Source organism: Haliotis cracherodii, unplaced genomic scaffold (genome assembly GCF_022045235.1).
Source record: "Haliotis cracherodii isolate W230 unplaced genomic scaffold, xgHalCrac1.p SCAF_20, whole genome shotgun sequence".
Lineage (NCBI taxonomy): Eukaryota > Metazoa > Mollusca > Gastropoda > Lepetellida > Haliotidae > Haliotis > Haliotis cracherodii.
In genome coordinates this window covers 18,111,346-18,129,900 of record NW_027266276.1, presented here as the reverse complement: position 1 = coordinate 18,129,900, position 18,555 = coordinate 18,111,346, and the positions used below count along the sequence as shown (strand labels likewise).

At 41.1% G+C, this 18,555-nt stretch overlaps 1 protein-coding gene across 1 annotated transcript in view; it reads right to left on the bottom strand.

Moving 5' to 3' along the window:
- Positions 1 to 18,555, bottom strand: part of LOC139470054 (calcitonin gene-related peptide type 1 receptor-like) — a 125,925-nt gene that overhangs the window by 40,013 nt on the left and 67,357 nt on the right. The window contains exons 4-5 of the mRNA XM_071252342.1: positions 15,374 to 15,524; positions 12,667 to 12,817 (exon numbers count right to left, since the gene is read on the bottom strand). Of these exons, the coding sequence (XP_071108443.1) occupies positions 12,667 to 12,817; positions 15,374 to 15,524 (302 nt within the window). The remainder of the gene's footprint in view (positions 1 to 12,666; positions 12,818 to 15,373; positions 15,525 to 18,555) is intronic.

The window sequence follows — 18,555 nt, the reverse complement described above, 5'->3', positions numbered from 1 at the left end:
CGTGCATATATTTGCATCGTCATGGAGCTGTCAACGCGTATATTGACAGAGCAATTAGCTCAGATTGTAGAGGAAGAATACGTTGAGCTCAAACTTCTTTATAAGGCAGTAAAACAAACAAATACAATTACTGATAGAAATATGTCGAGTGGAGATTCCAATTCAACTAGCCCAAGTCATACATATATATACATATTACGCTGTTACACGTGGATCTCATCATGTTAAATAGTCAAGATTTCCTAAATAATATGTAACTCAGGACTGTACAAAAGGTAGTAGTTGTTGTAATTTCTGAAATATAATACGTTGTCCCAACAAAGTGTTGTTAAGTCACTCTGTGACAGAGCGAATGAAAAAAACAGGACCAATCTTCACATTATCCGAAGATGATTGTCTACCTTTCCATCAAACATGATGAGGATGTACAATCTAATTAATACGGACGTGGTAATGCAATTCCATGAATATACATTGGTCGACTTCACAGCGTTAGCATTTGAGTGAGTGAGTGAGTTGGGTTAAACGCCGCTTTTGAGAGTATTCCAGTTATATCACGGCGTCTCAGCTTAATGTGGAAAGGGAAGCCCGAAGTGATGTAAGTCTCAGACCTTTACCACTTCGGTGAAACCTACGAGCACGGGTATGGTGCTGACAAACCTAGAAACATAATCGAACCTACGATCTAGGTTTCTTGCGTGCCCAAGGGACGCAACTCTGCTAAGCGAATCGCTGCGCCTTAGACGATTTGGCCAGCCGTGCACCCCGTTAGAATTTGAGAACGGGAGGGTTTTATGTCTGTCGGGAAACTTTAAAAATGCGCCGAATGTTAACCTCCAAATAAGATTGGTTAAGTTGCGTCGTGCATGTACGTCATGACTAAACGTAATAGAAACCTCTTTTTGAAACTATAAACATGTATATATGCATGAAGCAGTGTATGTGTTGCGTACGCAAAGACACGAGGTACAGTGTCATTTGGTTGTCCGTAGTCAGAAGTTAAAAGTCAGGACGCATAAAACCCTGTGTACCCCGAGAGACCCTGCCACACCGAATTTATCTAATCGACATTTTTTAATGTGACATTGTAAACATATTAACAGATACTCAAAACTGATAGAAGGCAGCTGTTCGATTGAGTTGAGGTTAACGTGTGCTATGTCACGTGACTTTCACTGACTCTGAAAAGGCGCGCGGCGTTTGGCTTTGAAACGGAGGATGGGATTTGTTCTGTCTCTCAGAAATCAACACGCAGCCTGTATTTCTCGTGGCGGGGTACAAGAGATTTTCCCCCCCGCTGAGAAATGAATTACCCTCCAAGGCGGGTCACAAAGTATTTTATCAAGATCACGTGGGACAATGAAATCCCATCATTCTGACATGGAGATATGACAATATAAGTTGTCCAACGGTTTAGAGGGGGACATGAGATGATGTACCCTCTATGCTCGTTTATGTTCTAACATTAACTAACATACCGGGTACATGAACCTATGTCACCCAAGGCACCGATGGAAAACGAGTTCAGCAATTCGGGCGGGAAATATAACAAATTAACAAATGTACCTTACATGTTAACGAGACACATTGAAAATAACAGAATGGGTCTCAGCCAATCATAACCCGACATTCATGTGTAAAGTAAGCTAAAGAACTACGTACAAATATTACATGATGATCACCACTATCATTCGACTGCAATCAGCGATTTGGCTGTTAAAGTAGTTGCATTTCTTCCTCCCTATATGGTCGGGAATGAAGTCGTGAGTTGTTTTGTTGGGAAAGAAACTCAAAAACGCTTACAAGGGTAACTTACTTCTCTAAAATATCAGCGTATGTTTATATTGCTATCGAAATCACAAAAGTAAAGCCAGTTGACATTGACTGAAAGTTGAGCAAATGGGATAGTTAACTTGGAATAAATACGAAATAGGAGACCATATTATGAACACATACACAAATACATTATTACAATATACAAACCCTCCGGTCTCGAATTCATAGGGACCATGTCAATAGTTCGACTTATCCGGGATTCGACACAAGCGACTCGACCTAATTACCGTCAGAAAACTCTAAGCAAACGTACCATATCGGGATCTATATGCATTTAATACAAAACAATTTGACTTATGCGAAGTTGTCCTTTAAACAAAATAACTGTCAGGTGAACGGCAAATTCAAGCGGGTAGAACACCCCTATTAGTCGGCTCTTCCAACAAGGATAAAGTACCAGGGACCCCAAAGTGTCCACGTGGCTAACTTATTAACAGTGTATCTGTTAAAAAGCGCATGGTACAGACGCGCTACGGACATCACTCACATAATTTATTTCATGAGGAGGATATCCTAATATTGGGCCGACTCAACGTTGGCGTTGTCGACGTTGGACCACCGAGACTGGGACGTTCAAGCAGCCAAGAGCTCTACGGGGTATCCAGGTAGAGTCCATCCTGAGGTCAAAATGGTCGCCAGCTACCTCATGATATTTGGACTCACTACCGTATGCATTTAACTGCCAAGTATTAATCACCAACGGTTGCTCGAGGCCTATTGATAAGTACTGGCAACGCTGAGAAAATCCCAACAGAGTTTGCCATTGCAATGTAATCTCTGAAAAGGCACATGCTCACACACTTTCTCACAACAGGAGATTTTCCCAGTAGCCCCACTTCCGAAATGCACTTTTGTCTGCCTTAATCAGTCTATTTGGGGGGACTCCTACAAAAATACACAACCATAACGCACAAAGATAACCTTACCGTCCTGGAAAACCACCTCGACCTAACCATTTCTCACTGCCTTCTCGTTTGTAATATACTTGTTCTCCATTATTGTAGGTTTCCTCTGATGCTCGTATTTTGGATCCCAAAGCTCTACGTATCCGCTCACTTGCCTCAGACTCCATGAAAGCCCTGCGGGCAAGATGCAAAGAATTCAAATGCTGTGCAAATGTCTCACTTCTCGTCACACCGGGGCGGTCGGGTAGCCTAGTGGTTAAAGCGTTCGCTCGTCATGCCGAAGACCCTAGTTCGAATCCCGACATGGGTACATTGTGTGAAGTCCATTACTGGTGCCCCCCTCAGCCTTGCTATAGCTTGAAAATTGCTAAACGCGGCGTAAAACCATACTCACTCACGCATCAACTCTCGTCACACCATCAGTCATGATATTCGGGGTTGTCCAAACACAAGCTGATAACTACTATACCCTTACTACATTTGTAGTGCATTTCTGGCCACATTTGCCCAACACAAGAGAATTGAGTTTTAAGACACTGTTCTTCCATCTTGGTGAGCATAATGTCAACAACAGAATGTATCCTCTTTTTAAAGACTATCAACAAGATCATCTTTTCCAAGCTGAGAGTCAAAGAAAGCTATCAGAGTTTCAAAACCACTTTCGTTCTTCAAATCTTCAAGAGGAATGTTATCAAACACTTTCTCACCTATACCACATTCATTTTCTGGGACTGTTAAAGCTTACACTATTCCTTGTTTTATTTTCTTAACCTCAGTAATTTCACGCCAAGCAGGTAGCTCCTGTCTATATATCATACCTTTTCCCTTTGCAGAATTCAGTTTCGCTGCATCTTCTTATCAACGCTGAACGCACGCGTAAACAAAATGTGAACGCTCCAAAACTGTCCAGTTTTCGATCAATGCAACACGATTTTATCTCGCTTCATCAATTACAATAAACTCACAAATGTTGAAATACACTCACAAATGTTTCTATCATTCATAGTTATGATAAAACCAGAGGTCTGGAAGAGTGAGTGAGTGAGTGAGTGAATGATGGTATGTTTTACGCCACATTTAGCAATGTCACGGCGGGGGACACCAGAAATGGGCTTAACGCATAGTACCCATGTCGGGAATCGAACTCGGGTCTTCGGTGTGACGAGCGAACGCTTTAACCACAAGACCACCCGACCGCCCCTGAGGTCTGGAAGATAATATGTCACACTCGTCAACAACTTGCGAACGGTGATAAATTTAAAGTTATATGTATATGCATGTACACGGTAAATGTATTCACTTTAAAAACGTATACGACCTTCGACCTTCGGGAGCGAGTTGAATGGTCCATATGTCCTTTGACACGAAATGTAGAACGGCGTGTATAAGTTTTTGAATTTGGTAAATTACATGTAGGTTTGTTAAACATGATTATAACACGAAATGATTTCTTTCATTCAAAATGATTTAGGAAATTCAAGAAAGCTTGAAAAATAGAGCTGACTTTATGGGAGACGTGACGTAAGTCTGCTGGGACTGCGCATGTGGACGAGCACGCAGTTACATCGGTTACAACACACATGCAGGCAGGAATATACAGGAAATGATATGTAACAATTCTCTGTGAACATTCTAATTAGCAGTTAAATCAAAGACAGTGTTAACAAGTACGAAATCCGCATTAATCAAAGCTGTCAGAAAACTGAAAATCATATCTATCGGACGCGTCCCAAGTAACGTTGAGCTACCAAATTTTATTTATAACTATTTTTACTACAATTCAAAATACCGAAGAGTTACATTTTTCCGAGGAATGGCATACCTAATACCCCACTGGATGCCTTCAGCAACAAGCCAGTTAGTTCATTTGGCAATATACACACAGAGAACAACATCATGGCACAGCTCCACACGGCCAAGCAATAGGACGATAAGACTGCATGGTCCTGTCGTTTGGAGCATATTCTCAACAAGGGAGTTATGTTTGGTAAGGTCCAATCTAGCGACACGAAACAGATTCTTCGGGATACCCTATGGTCGGCGTTCGTGCCCATTTGAAGGATCTAACCAGCCAGAGAGCAAACCAGGATGAGCCGTACCAGAAATTACTCAGGTACCTCCGCCAAGTTGAAGATGACCTGCAGAATAGGAAATCAACAATCAAGAAAACTTGCGCCATCAACAAGACCACTGTTACCCCAGACAACTCTGAATTCAAGGCCTGTTGAAATCTATGTCTGCAGAGATAGAGACCCTAAAGGCACAAGTAGGTAGGACTGACAGGCCAGGATGCACCCCTAACCAGGATTTGCCATCTTCGGGTCAAGGTCAAGGTCAACAGTGGCAGATGACCCCTAGGCATTGGATACAGCCTCCAAGGACAAGAGGGGGCACGGGTGGCCCAGTCGTCTAAGGCGCCGCGATTCGCTGTGCAGAGTTGCGTCCCTTGGGCACGCCAGAAACCTATGATTGTGGGTTCGAATCCCGGTTCGCCCCGATTATGTTTCTAGGTTTGTCAGCACCATACCCGTGCTCGTGGGTTTCACCGAAGTGGTAAACGTCTGAGACTTGCATCACTTCGGGCTTTCCTCCCACATTAAGCTGACACGCCGCGATATAACTGGAATATTGTTAAAAGCGGCGTTAAACCAAACTCACTCACTCACTCCAAGGACAAAAGGACGTGAACCCTTCAGGCGGCACCAGACTGGCCGTCAAGGGGCTACACACCTTTGAAGATGTTACAGATGTGGGCAGCCTTGATGTATTCAGAGGGGATGCAGAGCAGTCATCGACGGAGACCCTTTAAAATATCACAGGCCTCTAAGAAGGGGTGGACCAGGGGCCTAGGAAGTGTCAACAACCAGCAGATAGCAGCCAATTTAGTGGGATGTCCAACAGAGAGTGGTATTACCATCAATGGAGTCAAGTGTAAGGTGTTATTGGACACAGGAGCAACCATCTCAACTATATCAGAGACATACTACAGGCAGAACTTCCCTGGTGTTCCACTTCAACCCTTGAAGCACATGATACATGTAGCATGCACTGATGGAGAACTCCTGCAGTACAGCGGACTAATTGTTGTGGACTTGGAGGGGACTGGAAGCGCATCTCCAATCTTAAAACACACTCGTTATCTTTTCCAAATCGTACTTTTCAATGTGAGTTGCAAGTTGTGAAGTTAAAAGGTATACCACAGACCTTCATCATCAAATACTTCTAAAGATGCCTCTGTCATAGACCTCGTGGATTTCAACAAAACAGCCGTGTTAGAGGAAAGTAACTACCACCTAGTAGAGATAGAGGAGAAACACAAGGAACGAACTGCTTAACCGTCAGACATATGGGATTTTATGAATATAGTCACATGCCCTTCGTATTGTGCAACAGTCCAGCGACCTACCAAAGAATCAAAAACGAGTGTTTTGAAGGCCTGCATCTAAAGATATGTCTCATCAATCAAAGAACAGCTGGACCAATTAAGACAAGTTCTACAGCGTATCAATGAGACAGGATTGAAACTTTGAACCGAGAAATGTTCCTTCTTCAATCAAAAAATCAAGTTCCTTGGCCATGTTGTTTCTGGAGAAGGCATATCAGCTGATCCTGAGAAGGTGGAAAGGGTTCTGAATTGGCCGAGATCTACCAATGGTTCAGAAGAATACTATCAACAATTTGTGAAGGCTTTTGCCAAGATTGACATGCCATTATCCTCACTGATGCCGCATGGGAAATCTAAGAAGTCCGGGAAATCACCTGATCAACCATGGCAATGGAAAGAAGAACATGAACAAGCCTTTGAACAATTCAAGACATTACTGGTCTCACCACCTGTCCTTGTATACCCGGATTACAGCCAGCCATTCGAGTTGCATACAGATGCTAGTAAACGAGGAATTGGCTAAGTTTTGTACCAGGAACAAGATGGAGCAAAGAGGGTTATCAGCTATGCGAGCACAGGACTTACCAACTCAGAATCTAACTACACAGCTCATCGACTGGAGTTCCTCGAGCTTCAGTCAGTGAGAAGGTCCACGTCTATCTCTTTGGAGCAAGGTTTACAGTGCTGACTGATAACAACCCTCTAACGTACGTCCTCGTCAGTGCCAAGTTGAATGCCACATGTCACCGAAGGTTAGCGTCTCTCTCTGCTAATGATTGTGACATCCACTACAGACCTTGAATGAAGAACACACATGCAGATACGTTATCTCTACTGCCAGAACACAAGGAAGACGTCTCCATGGATTCTGCAAAGGCCATCTTCAATGTTGCCCAACCGTTTGTGGAATCTCTATGTCTCTCATCAAGTTCGGTGAGTAAGGATCTTTACACGATGGCACATGATCTGCATGGAATGACAGACAGGGATTAGCGTATGGCAGAAGCTGCAGATACAACTTTTGCTTCTTCGCTACCGGCAGTACATAACACGAAGAAGCCAAGGAGACAAGACTTTTCTCATACCCTAGCCAATACATACTGAAATCGGAGCTTCCAGTCTCATGTAATTCAACGTGGGATATTGTATCGCCAGATCAATGTGAACAGAATTACAAAAGATCAACTTGTGTTCATATTGGACACCCTGGACGTGGTCGAATCCTTTCATTAGTTCGTGACAGAATTTACTGGCAAGGCATGCAAGCTGATACAATGGACTGGATTGAGAACTGCGACAGATGTCTCAGGAGGAAAACGCCAACCAGTATCCGGGCACCTCTAGTTTCCATCACCACGTCACAGCCATTGGAACTCGTGATCACAGATCATTTCATGAGTTATGCGTCAGCAGTGCCAACCAAGAATTCTTCAGCCATGACAACTGCAGCAGCATTCCACAAGAACTTTGTTCTCCACTACTGAATGACCATGAGAATTCACAGTTACCAAGAAGTCAACTTCATGAGTCGAATGATTGGGTGCCGGGGGAAGTATGTAGCAGGCTCAAGTCTTTATATATATGTACATAACTTTTAGTTAAGATTTATAAGTTAGTAGTTAGATGGTATGGCCTTGTTACCACTTGTTTAACTAATTAGTTTATTATGATATTTACATTATAAGAATATATTTTTAGTTACAACATTAGTTATGTTTTATACTTTGTCATGGTGTTTTGGTGGCCTTCATATAGAAATGAAACTGGACACAATTAGGGACTGACTTCATGAATGTAGTTGGCACATCTGCAATCTAAATTACCTGCAGCAAACATTGCTTCTCCGGGAACAGTTGATTCCTTTTTGAAAGCTTCAAATCTTTCCCGAACAAGACACGCACATGTAGTCAAAGCCTCTTCTCTCGACACATTGATGTGATAAACGTACAAGGAAGACATGTTCAGCTTGTCAATAGGAAAGGAAAAGAAAAGAGAAACACAAAGAAGTTTTCAGTTTAAAATCTGGTCAGTACTACTTTTATGTTTGTATCTTCTCTCAGAAATGGTAACTTTGACCTGTATATGCTCACTTGCAATGCTAAATCTGTCTTTTTAAACTTGACCATCTTAATAATGCCCACAAGCATGACTGTCATGGCTACACTGGCATCGGAAAGTCATATGATGGAAGAGGTATTCACAAAAGCAAAACATATCATGAATTGTCATGAATTTATATCCATCGCGCAGACGAACAACACAGCAATATTCCAACTGTATGACAGCGGTCTGTAAATAATCGAGTCTGGACCAGACAATCCAATGATTAATATCATGAGCATCGATCCGAGCAATTGGAATCGATGACATGCATCAACCAAGTCAGCGAGCCAGATCACCCGATCCCGTTAGTCGCCTTTCACGACAAGCATAGTCACCTTTTACCGCAAGCATGGATTGCTGAAGACCTATTACACCCCGCAATATTCACGGGTCAAATATTTAAATTTTGAACCGAGCACTTTACCATGACGGCAATAATGCTTCGAAAACGGTTCTCTCTTGCAACGCATAACAATACAGGGTACAAAGGTCAGTAATATTAGAACATTCTCAAAAGTGGTCACATGTAGTTACATATGCAACACATATTACAAAAGATCAAGATTAAAAACACCATATTCTTGAGTAGTTCAAAATATGTTCTCAAAACACATCGTTTTTCAAAAGAAGTTGACAAATAACCCTCCAAACTTAGTCCAAAGATCGATGATATAATTTCATTGCACCCTGCTGCGCATTGTTTGGACTAACTTTCTTGAAATCATCGCGAGAAAACATTTTTTGGAAGTCGAACACGCCATTTCTTTTGTAGGGGTGACAGATTGTAGAAATTGTTCAAAAATTCTAAACGAATATATTTCTACAACAAACTTTATGAATTAACATTTCCCTTATCATTTTTAACATGTAAGTCTGATAAGTTAGCAATTGCCCCCAGTAAATAATAACAAAGAAAAAAAACCCGCCTCTCCACCCCGAACCTGGAGGTGGCAGAACTTGACCTACATCACGGTTACTCACACCTCACAACTCATAATGGCTGACAGTGTTGTTGTTTACATTGTCTCGGACAATTAAGTTAAGGAAGCAAGATGAGAACACCAATCTATGATGTGGTTCAACATTAACCTGTAGATTTACTGGCAATGAGCATGCTGGTACAATGTGATTACCAATGGAACTGCGTATGATTGAACAGACGCTGTTTAGGCTGCAGACGAGCCAGCTATGTTGACCCGAGGAATCTTCATAATTTGACCTCTCAGTTTCAAGACAACACTGATTCAAAGCCACGGCGTGAAAGCAATTAGACAGTTGTGACCCAGAAATAGTGGTTCGTGTATGATTTTCTTAATTGTGAGTGTTCTGAAATGAAATTCATCAAGTTTATATATAAGCTGTGACTTCAGTGATGTCGGGACATTGTTTTCGTGGCCTTTCGAAGGGACGAGTTTTTTCTGATAGATTTTCAAAACCCCTCCTGCCAAATGCCAAAACGGTTTGTAAACAACATGTTGTCATAAATAAAGTTTCTTCGAGCACATTTTGATGATGTTATATTTTACTTTCATTGTTACAATGACGATCGAAATTACTTTTTCCGAGTCTGTTCGCTTCGGACATGTCCCTGACAGTTCCATAAACATTTCGTTTGTATGCAAAAGATATGTCTTCGTAATCTCATTACCGACGCAGCCAGGATTACGGCCTAGATCATCATATCATCCGATCTCAAACTACAGTATTTCCTCTATGAGACACCTAGCCGGCTATTTATTTTGCGACAGCCATTGACTTGGCATGTATTAGAGACCCGGCTAGTATTAGAGACCAAACGTGTAACGGAAAAATAAATATCGATACGTTTGACAGTTCCTAATGGTGATCGATAGTCAACCATTTTTTATGAATCGATATGTAGGCTATCGATGTATTCATGCGCACCTTTTCGTATGAAAAGGCTTACTGTATTTAAAAGGAGTTTCTGTAGCAAAAAGGAAACGCCTTTTCAACCAATTCCGATTGACCTAATTCTCAGAGGTCATTTTCAGTAAATTTGTTTTGCCTAAAATGACATAGGGTGATATCATAGAAAAGGGAATTCCCCACAACATTTAAAGCTGTGAGAGTGCATGATGCAGTTTGAATTTAAGTCGGCTTCGAAGTGAGGGATGAAGAGTAGGGACAAAGATGTCCTGGTGGCAATCAGCTGGTTTACGCTAAAAGCACATTAACGTTCAACGAAGAGGTAGGTAAACATTCGACTAAAGCCCGAGTAACTTATTAATAATTTACGATAAGGACAGTTGTCCGTCATAATCTGACCTCAGGTCATCACCATGGAGTAGCCAACCACAGGCCTGTAATTCGATCTCGCACATATGTTGATACCAGTTATCTCAAATTGGTTCTCACCAACAGGAGTGAAAGAGGTCTTGTCCCACCGAAGACCAAGGTTCGATTCCCCACGTGGTTACAATGTGTGAAGACAATTTCTCATCTTGCCCGCCGTGATATTGCTGGAATATTGATAAAAGCGGCGTGAAACCATACCTCGCCAACCCACTCACCCATTTGTTGCAGTCAAGCTATGTAGTGATAACATCGTCACTAAACCCATTTATCGATAGAGTAAAGTAAATCGAAAGTAACTTATCGGCCACAAATCTTTTAATTGCTGACCTGACAGAGTGAGTGAATTGAAATGTATCGTCACATCGGCATTAATTCGCCCATACAGCGACGACCTTCATAGAGAGGATTCAACAGTTTATATATGTTTATCTAATTCATAATTGCTGAAACGTTGATTGGCTTTTAGACGTGATATATTTAGGAACTAGGTTTGCTGGATGCTAATCTTTATTGTGGATGGGCACACACTGCTATGACTGGTTTCACTGGTTTTAAGCTCATTTATAATCACGATAAATATACTGAACCGGAAAAGAAACGTCATCCCAAGTAACATTGCATGAAAAGTTGTCATTTAAATATCTGGGTAATTTTTGTAAAAGTTTCTAAAATTTAACATTACCTTATCCGGAAAAATGAAATTTGATGACAGAAAAAAACAAAAAGCAGATAACAATAAAACCGATCGCCCGATGCACGTGAATTCCGTGCAAATTGAAATGGACATGCGTTCCTCCATTTCTTGCCCTAATACAAATCCACTCAGATCGGATAACATTCATTCGTTTTTGAATTGCTACCACATGCCAAGATTGACAAGAAATCAGCGACACAAGCCCCTGGACGATTGCAAGCTGGAGAAATCGCCCTGCAAGTAGCCAATGCATTTCAAGTCCACGTAAGAACCATATACAGGCTCCAGCAACGGTACCAGACCACCAACACTACAGATGACCGATCGCTTAGTGAAAGACCAAGGGTCACCACCCGACGTCAGGATCGTCAGATTGTGCGACAGCATCTTCAAGATCTGTTACTGCTGCGGAAACTGCTCGACAGACCATGGGGACACACCAGCAACAAATTAGTGCGGTCACCGTGCGTCGACGGTTGACGAGCAGACACCTCCACTGTCACAGGCCACACCGAGGACCCATTCTGACACCACGTCATCGCCGGGACCGCCTTCAGTGGGCAACACAGCACCAGCATTGGCGTCACCGGGGGTGGAGAAGAGTCCTCTCTTCAGACGAGAGCCGTTACTGTATCTCAGCAGCAGATGGCAGAGAGCCTGGTGACGCTCGTGGGAAACGTTATTCGGATGCTTGTGAGACTCGTGGGGTGGTTCGAGCATCATGGTGTGGGGTGGAATGAGTCTTGCACAGAGGGTCGGCCCCGTGGTCTTCCAGTACATCAGTCCAGGGAGAGGCAATGGTGTCACAGCAGCTCGGTACATTGACCAAGTCTTGAGACCACGTGCCATGCCTTATTTGGTACGTCGCCACAACCACGAGTTTCAGCATGATAAAGCCCGTGCCACACTGCGAGAGCAACAAGAGACTTCCTCCAGCAGAATGGCATGAGAACCATGCAATGGCCTGCCCTCACTCCCGATTTAAATCCCATTGAGCACCCGTCGGACGAGATTCAAAGACGGCTGAATGACGTCCGACCAAGGCCGACAACTGCAGTTGAACTGCGTCAGGCGTTCCTCAGAGTTTGGACTCAAGTGCCCATGGCCTTCATCAACCGCCTCATCCTTTCCATTATCGAAGTTGCACGGCAATCATCAATGCACATGGCGGACACACGACTTGTGATGCCATTTTCTCAGAGACTAGTGTTATGTTTCACTTTAAGAACATTTGACACTTTAATGTCAACCTTGATGATCAGTTTTGCCAAGTTTCAACTTTTTAACATGTCCCAAAGTATGTTTACCGTGTTTGGACAAATAAGGTTTCTGATATATCAATCCATGGTGACGTTTCTTTTGGGGTTCGTCATATAATAATTCACACAAGTGTGAAGTACAAGTGTCGGAAAAAGCAATTCACTTACCCCAGCCTCCGAGATAGTAGACTGTGATGGAGCGTGGCACTTTAAATGCGCTCACGATGAGTCGGTGGAGGTGGAAACCTTCCATAAACATCCACAGAAAATTGGCAGTCCAGGAATAGCGAGTGAGGATGTAGAGTGCCTTACAACCGATCTACAGAGAATTAAAAATATCTGACATGTTTCATTGAAGCAAAGCTGATGTGTGATCACTTTAATATTTTAAAAAAAACGAAAACAGAACGTTAGTGTTGAAAGTTGCACATCGAAACTCGAAATAAATATCATTGCACATTAGTTACAGAATGCATAACCAGAGCCTGAGTACCACAGTTGACAAGTTTCGACTGTAATGTTCGAACTGAGATATTATTTACGGGAAAGATGAGATTTAATGTGAATTGATGAGAAAAGGAATGTAACAATACTCTCGGAAGATTTTAGGGCCTAACAATGTGACCCCGAAGACATTTGTAATACATTTTACAAACTCATATTAAAGACATAAAGTCTGTTCTATCCCTATGTGTAATAAGTATTGTTTTGCCCTGAACTATTATTATTAAACACGAAAACACATGCGCCCGAGTGCTTTGAAACTTTAACACTTTGTTAAACTACTACAGACTTTATTAATTTTCTTAGAAGTCATATTTGACAGTCATGAAAGAACGATCTTGCCAAGGACACGTTAGATCATGGCATTAGTCCATCATGAAGTAGATCGAAAGGTTTACTATATCGCAGGAAATGGTACAGTCGGCGTCCTTGATCCTCAAGCGAACCAACTTAGAATACATTTTCTAAACGCGGACTATATTGATAAAAGCACAGCATTCAAATCTTCAACGATAATTACTATTTGTTCATAGGAATGTGTTTTCTTTGGTGAAAAACATGCAACGTTTGATAACGGTTGATATTCTTCAAGATATGTGTGGCTTTTAGAAATTGACGGATGCTCTTTTTCAGAACTTATTTAAAATGATTGCGTATCGTGATCTTCATTGAGTGAAAAATGCCTCCCTCACACAAATATTTGTGAAAACGTTGTTGTCATTTATTTGCGTGAAGGATAATTACGTTAGTTTTGTTGTTGTATGGCTTTGTCATTATTTGATATTTCTTTGAAATTAAACTTCTACATACAGTTTCGGTTGGATATGGAGCCGATATGAGTGTTATTTAAGTGGTATTTAGATATAATTTTATTAGTATTTCTTACGTAAAATTTTACATTGGTGCTACACTGCTTTGGCAAACAGTCCTCGTGTCATGACCACCGTACTCCGACATGGGACGTGGCTCATAATAACCTCTGGTTTGTCAGGTTCGGGTTCCAGTATTTACGGGCCGTCGTGAAATAGATGGAATATTACTGACCGCGGCGTTGAAGACATCGGTAATAGTTTGCATACTTGAGATGGATTTCTACTCCGTATTTTTCCATTAAGAAGGCAAGGTTATTACAATCAATATCACGTGTACTGTATATGCCCGTCTGTTAACATGGCAACTGGCAAATGAAAAGGTATATCAGTACCTGGAGGAAACTGTTTCATTTTTTGTTTTGTTCTAAGAGCGTCACCACCTCATCAGTTTTTGATTGGGATGAAGAATTTAATTCTCAACAGTTGCAATATAGACGATGATAACAAGACTATCATTTTGGGGTGCATAAATAAATATGTACTTTCTGTCAATTTTCGTTTATCTATTCTACGTTAACGGACTGCATAAAAAAATAATTCATCAGTGAAATTGGCGGCCGTTTCTCCATTTATGAGACAGGTCTAAGGGTTACCCAGAGGCATGGCCCAGTTAGTCATTTGAAGAGAATACCCAGTAGAATCTCACATTTGAGTTGAACATTCCCCGGAAAAGAACATGGCCACTTAAAGTTACGAATCTGTCTCCGTTATAGGTGACAATGAAATCATGGCGATGAAACAGTTAACATTTAGAGGTGTAAACTCTCAGTAACGACCGCAGCTAAATCAATAATGTGAAACTTGAGAAGTGATCAACAACTAAAAAAATCCCCCTCAAATTTCTCAAACGTATTAATCCTAGGAGATAAACACAAATTGTGTTCGTAACGACTATGGCGGAGTTGTATTCTAATGATGTTGATATTGATTGATAAATCGAAAAGCTGTTATTTTGCTTGGCTATTATCCACTTCCTCTTGACAAAAATGGGCTGTTGAGGTCTTTATACCTTGAGTTGCGATAATTAATAATGTTTTCCCTCATTTGGTGTAATCAATAATTGTTTACCGAGCTCGCTTTCTTGATAAAAGACCGCTTTCGACATTGTAGACGTGGTCTACAATTAATAGAGCCGTTTGATAAACTTAGTGATTTAAATCTATCATACAATTTTGCTGAACAATTGTTTTAGAAATATATGGTGTTTTCGCTTCCATATGTACATACATATATCGGTTTGTTTAAGCTCAATCAGTCTTTGTTGTCTTTACATATAAGAAGGCAATGGTGAACTAAATGAACATCAATTTCAAAATACTAATGCTTGTAGTTAATATATAGCCCATAGAGGACACACCACTTTGTGTTCAGTGTACCTACTGATGCCAACACGCAACCAGTCAAATATCCATATAGATACACATATAGACTATGCTATTAAAACACATGCACGTATTCCAGGCAGCAAAATAATATTTTTGGAGTATTTGAATACTTACCGTTTTTTTATGCATAAATGTACTTTCTGTTGGATTTTCGATACGGTTGTTGAAGACTAGATGCTCCCACAACACCAATAACACGTTCGTCATGACAAACGACAGGAATAGGTTCAGGTGGATCTGTATGCGATGTTGCGTCCGTAGCTGCCTGGTAGAGAGAAGATATAACATTTGTTCTTATCATGCTGTTATGAAGACAATTTTATCACATATCTTTGATTTCAGTGATTGCTGGAGAAACTTAAGCGAATTTTGTAATATTTTGTTCTAAAGTACAAGCCTCTATTATGACGCCCTGAAGATGTGAAATCTCAGTATATAGTGACGCGATAGACATGACGTCTCACAGTACGTGAGAGTAGCACCAAAAGTAAAGCCATGTAGATGCTAATGAATTTTGCAGTACACCCTTTAGGTATTTAATCGCCAAGGTTTCCGCTTAAAGTGTATTGCCACACTTGCTGTACATAATGTAGGAACCGCAACACAGTGTTTAGCCACGCTGATAAAGTAAAATCATATGTTATAATTGACAAAGATTTTCTTAGGCGGTAAAGCATCTTCCCGAGGCAAGGGTGATAACTAGCTATGTTCGACAGTACAGTTTCATTCCTCTCCGAACGAGACTGGAATTCTTAAAGTTATAATTTGCCTGGGCTTACGGGTCAATGCATATCCTATGTAAATGGCGTAATGAAATCGACATCCCGTTCGTAAACACCTTGGCGAATGCCGTGCAGATGTTTCAGTTATCTACACACAATCATTATCCGACATTTAAAAGCATATCTTTAAAACATAATCTTACTTCATTATGGTATTCACGGAGAAAACAATGAATTTGATAATAACTTAGTAAATAGAATGTTTTTAATTTATAAGTGTCATTTATCTACATATTTCCAAAAGCATACAACGTTCATTAAGTGTAGACATGCATCAAGAATAACAATGCGTCACTTCACAGGAATTCGTAACTGTACATACGGCCTAGTAAGATACATAGAGGTTATCACGCTTGTGTGTTTGGGGATGGTAAATATCCTGCATTAGGAATAAACATTGTATTTAGCGAGCCTTGGCGAGCTAAATACATAGTGTTTATTCCTAATACAGGATATTTACCATCCCCAAACACACAAGCGTGATAACCTCTTTATCATATAATGTCATTCTTTAATTCTGTGCTTCAAAATCGCTTTCCCTCTCTCACAAACATTATCGAAACATTGCGAGTTTTCCTGGAATGCGCGCATTAATATTTATTACGTCACAGGGTAAGTGATGTGTCAGTCGGACAGTGACAGTAGCCAATATAGTTCCAACTGAAATCTGTTTCTTATACAGTGGCGAAGCAACATATACGCAAAACAACAGTTGTTTTTAATTGCTTTTCGCGGCAATCCATCGGCCTGTCCGCTAGAGTAACTGCCCTTTGTCAAAGGGAAGCTACTCTAACCCTAGTCTAGGAGACGTCACGGCCACGGTCAGACATTGTTGACACTCGGTCTGTCCTGTCATTACGTTAAGAAGTGTAGTCAGATGTACACACAGCGACAAAACGAAACACGGTAACAATTCAAACATAGTTCGGCCCAATCCAACTATTTTAATATGTGGAGAAGGTTTTAAGCCGCCGAGTTCTACAAGCACAGATATGGCTACTGATCCCGCTTGGCTAGGCCTCGTGCCCTCGCAAAATTGTTTCAAAATTTATATCTCCAAAGTTGCCAAAACTTATAAAATGCCTTAGCTACAGTTAGACACTGATTCTCAGTATATTAGACTGTTTTTTTTTATAATGATAGCAATTATCCCTGTAGTTTATCCAGATTCCCGATGGTTAATTCTGACTCGATCGCCGAATGACGAGGGCGACGCCATGTTTGTTTACAAACAGTGAAAGTAGTCCTACTTGACCTTTGATATTTGCATCTCTATCCGCATATGACCCCAACGGATATCGTTTTTATCCGTTGGCTTTATCCTGCCGAGAAACCTACCCATTATATGATAAATGGGTTTATTAACATTGAAATACGAACTCCTGTGTTCAAACGATAGAGCTCGTACACAGTTTCCCATTACGCGGGTACTGATGCCTACCTCTACGTATTTTCATATAATTGCCTCCTGATGATTTTGTTAAAATAAAGTAAACTGAGCACCCATATGGTGAAATGACACGTTTGGAAGTCAAGACAAACGTATGTTATGTGGTAGGAACGGTAAACGGTGTTGGATCTTCAAATGTCGTTCTAAACGGCCGTTTTCACAGGTTCATTTCTGCATTTGCTGCTCACTTTGTCTGACAGTCTTCGCATATATCTTCCTGACAGTTAGGCGCTCGTAATTTGATGTTGTGTACTTCTTGTTTGATGTTATAACTGCTTATAATAAATAAAGGAGGTGAGCATCATTTCGCAATCTAGGAACACTAATATGTATCGGGACATCACACTGATTTCACATGCCGTGGTGTACCGTCAAAAGTAGTCGTTCTATCACCGGAACCAGTGCGGGGACCCGAAAGCATGTGGTGGGTTCTCGCAATGTTTAAGCTATGGCAGTAGTGGAATGTCGTAATCTCTAACACATCACCTAATTGGTTTGTTTAAGACTGTAGTCCATATCTTAATTGTGTCACCTGAAAGAAATCTATTAGTAAACTAAACACTAAAACTGATTATGTACATTAATTTTATTGTCATTTCGGTAGCAGTCTGTTCTCTACTTATCAGGCCTATGAACCGAGTTCCAGCCCTCTGCATGGTTGGTGGTGCTGGGTCCTACTGTGTCGAAGTTGTTTCACCTCTGGAAATTTTACTTTTACGTTTATGGCATTTAACCTTAAATAATACAATACACACTTTTCTTCCATTATTCATTACGCACCCGATATCACTGGTAAAGAGCAGAAATTGGTCTGGAGTCTTCTTAGACTTTCATCTTCGGTGATGATTTATCGGTGGTGATGATCGTCGCTGGACATTCAGTGTTGATGCTTACCGTCAATGAGTTGTGTTATGTCTTCTGGACGTCTGCCCAGGATATACCATATTCTGACCACCTCGTCTATGTAGTGATGGTTAACATGTGCTTTTCCTATTTTGCAATGATGTGGACATTAGTAAACGTTCATTTTATACTCTGTGGATGGCACTACACAATCTAGAAAT